The following is a 1,598-nucleotide window of genomic DNA, read 5'->3' as shown; positions in this document are numbered from 1 at the left end:
CTTAGCACGGTGCATAGGCAACTGGCTGAGTCAGTGGGATCGTCGGTTCGAATCCTACTGAAAGAAGTCTGATGAGGAAATGTGGTGATTTCCGAAATAGCTATCACTTCTACCATTTTTTCAAATTATTGTTGCTTTTCCACAATAAAAATTTTCATTTAAAACGGCCTCGAGCTCAATATAAATTGTTGAATATAATATAAAATAAATATAAGAACTATGTAGTTTTGAATAGATATTTTGCTAATACTAAGTTTATTATAATAACTTTAATCACTTTTAACACCCCTGATTTCTTCATGTCGCCATTCAAAAAAAAAAAACCTGTCTAAAATTTTGAGAGGACATTTTCTAAATATTTTCACTATGGTATCATCGACGATACACATGTATCGTTAAGTCTTGTCGACTGATTTCAAAAATTTTTTAGGTCATATTTTCTATACTTACAGATGATTGCAATTATCTTGGTAGTAGTTAGTGCTTCTGGATTCCTCTGTATCACTATCGCCCTTTTTATGCCCACTGATTTCACCCAGCACATTTGTGGATTTTCCTTTTATCACATTTACCGGTGTTAACTTTTCGTTGTTCGCAATGTTATTGTTATCAATGTGTTCGTAATTATCTTGATAGTTGAATTGCTTTTTCTTGCAGTACCAGAGATCGTCGAACTCGTTTCGTCCTTTTGAGATGATGTTTGGGCACAGGTCGAATTGATTTTGCTCCCTACCGATTTGTTGGTGTTTGTGGTTTTGTGGTAGTTGCTGCTGCGAGGGTTTTTGATGTTGTACTAGGTCGTAGATATGCTTTGTCCTCGCCGACGGTCGGACATTAAATATGAGCTTCCCAGTTTCGTTGCAAAACGCAGTCACGTAGGGAATGGAGAGAAGAAATTCTGTGATGTTTTGATATATTGGAAACTTCAAGCCTGTATTTTTCCGGTAATCCTCTAAATATAAGAATGGGAAATGCAGATATAGATGTTTGGAGTTAATTGACGATGACATATGTTCATACATTTATATTAAAGTAGTACTTTTATATTCCTAACTCTTCTAGAGCGAAATGTCCCTGTAGCGAATTCCTCTCTATAACCAAACTTTGCCAAGCGCTCAAATATACTAAGGGTATTCAGACTATACTCGTTAATATATTAACTCGTTATCTGGTAACTCGGTAACACTTTAAACTTCGAACGCCCCTTATTCTTTTTCTGGTTAAAATTACTTTTATTTAAGTAATACTTATTTAATTATTAAACATTTATTAATTCCACGACAGAAAGATTTATTGAAATTTTGATAAAATGTATGCACTTTTCGCGGGAGAAAATTCCAGCAAATATGTGACAGAAGGGAATCCGCTGACATTTTAACGCTTGCGTTACCACATTATCAGACCTGCGACCTCGTTAAGTTGGTAATTTACAAAAACAAAACAATGGTGGGAGTTACCGAATACCGAATTAAGACCTTAACGAGTATAGTCTGAACACCCTTATTTTTTTTTCCTCTACAAAAAATTTATTCAAACGCGCCGCCTATTCATTTGGTTGGGTCGCAAAAAAGTTTTCATCTTTCGCACGTCCAAAAAAT

General features: G+C 35.0%; 1 protein-coding gene across 1 annotated transcript in view; it reads right to left on the bottom strand.

Annotated features, from left to right (window-relative positions):
* LOC108367226 (uncharacterized) overlaps window positions 1-952 on the bottom strand; it is a gene marked incomplete at its 5' end in the record, with an annotated part of 31,512 nt that extends 30,560 nt beyond the window's left edge. The window contains one exon of the mRNA XM_017621820.1: window positions 451-952. Within this exon, the coding sequence (XP_017477309.1) occupies window positions 451-952 (502 nt within the window). The remainder of the gene's footprint in view (window positions 1-450) is intronic.
* Window positions 953-1,598: the final 646 nt, after the last annotated feature.

This window comes from Rhagoletis zephyria, unplaced genomic scaffold (assembly GCF_001687245.7).
Source record: "Rhagoletis zephyria isolate East Lansing unplaced genomic scaffold, Rhagoletis_zephyria_1.1 Rzeph_scaffold_02594, whole genome shotgun sequence".
Classification (NCBI taxonomy): Eukaryota; Metazoa; Arthropoda; class Insecta; order Diptera; family Tephritidae; genus Rhagoletis; species Rhagoletis zephyria.
The sequence above is the reverse complement of the archived record's forward strand: the minus strand, read 5'-3'. Positions and strand labels throughout refer to the sequence as shown.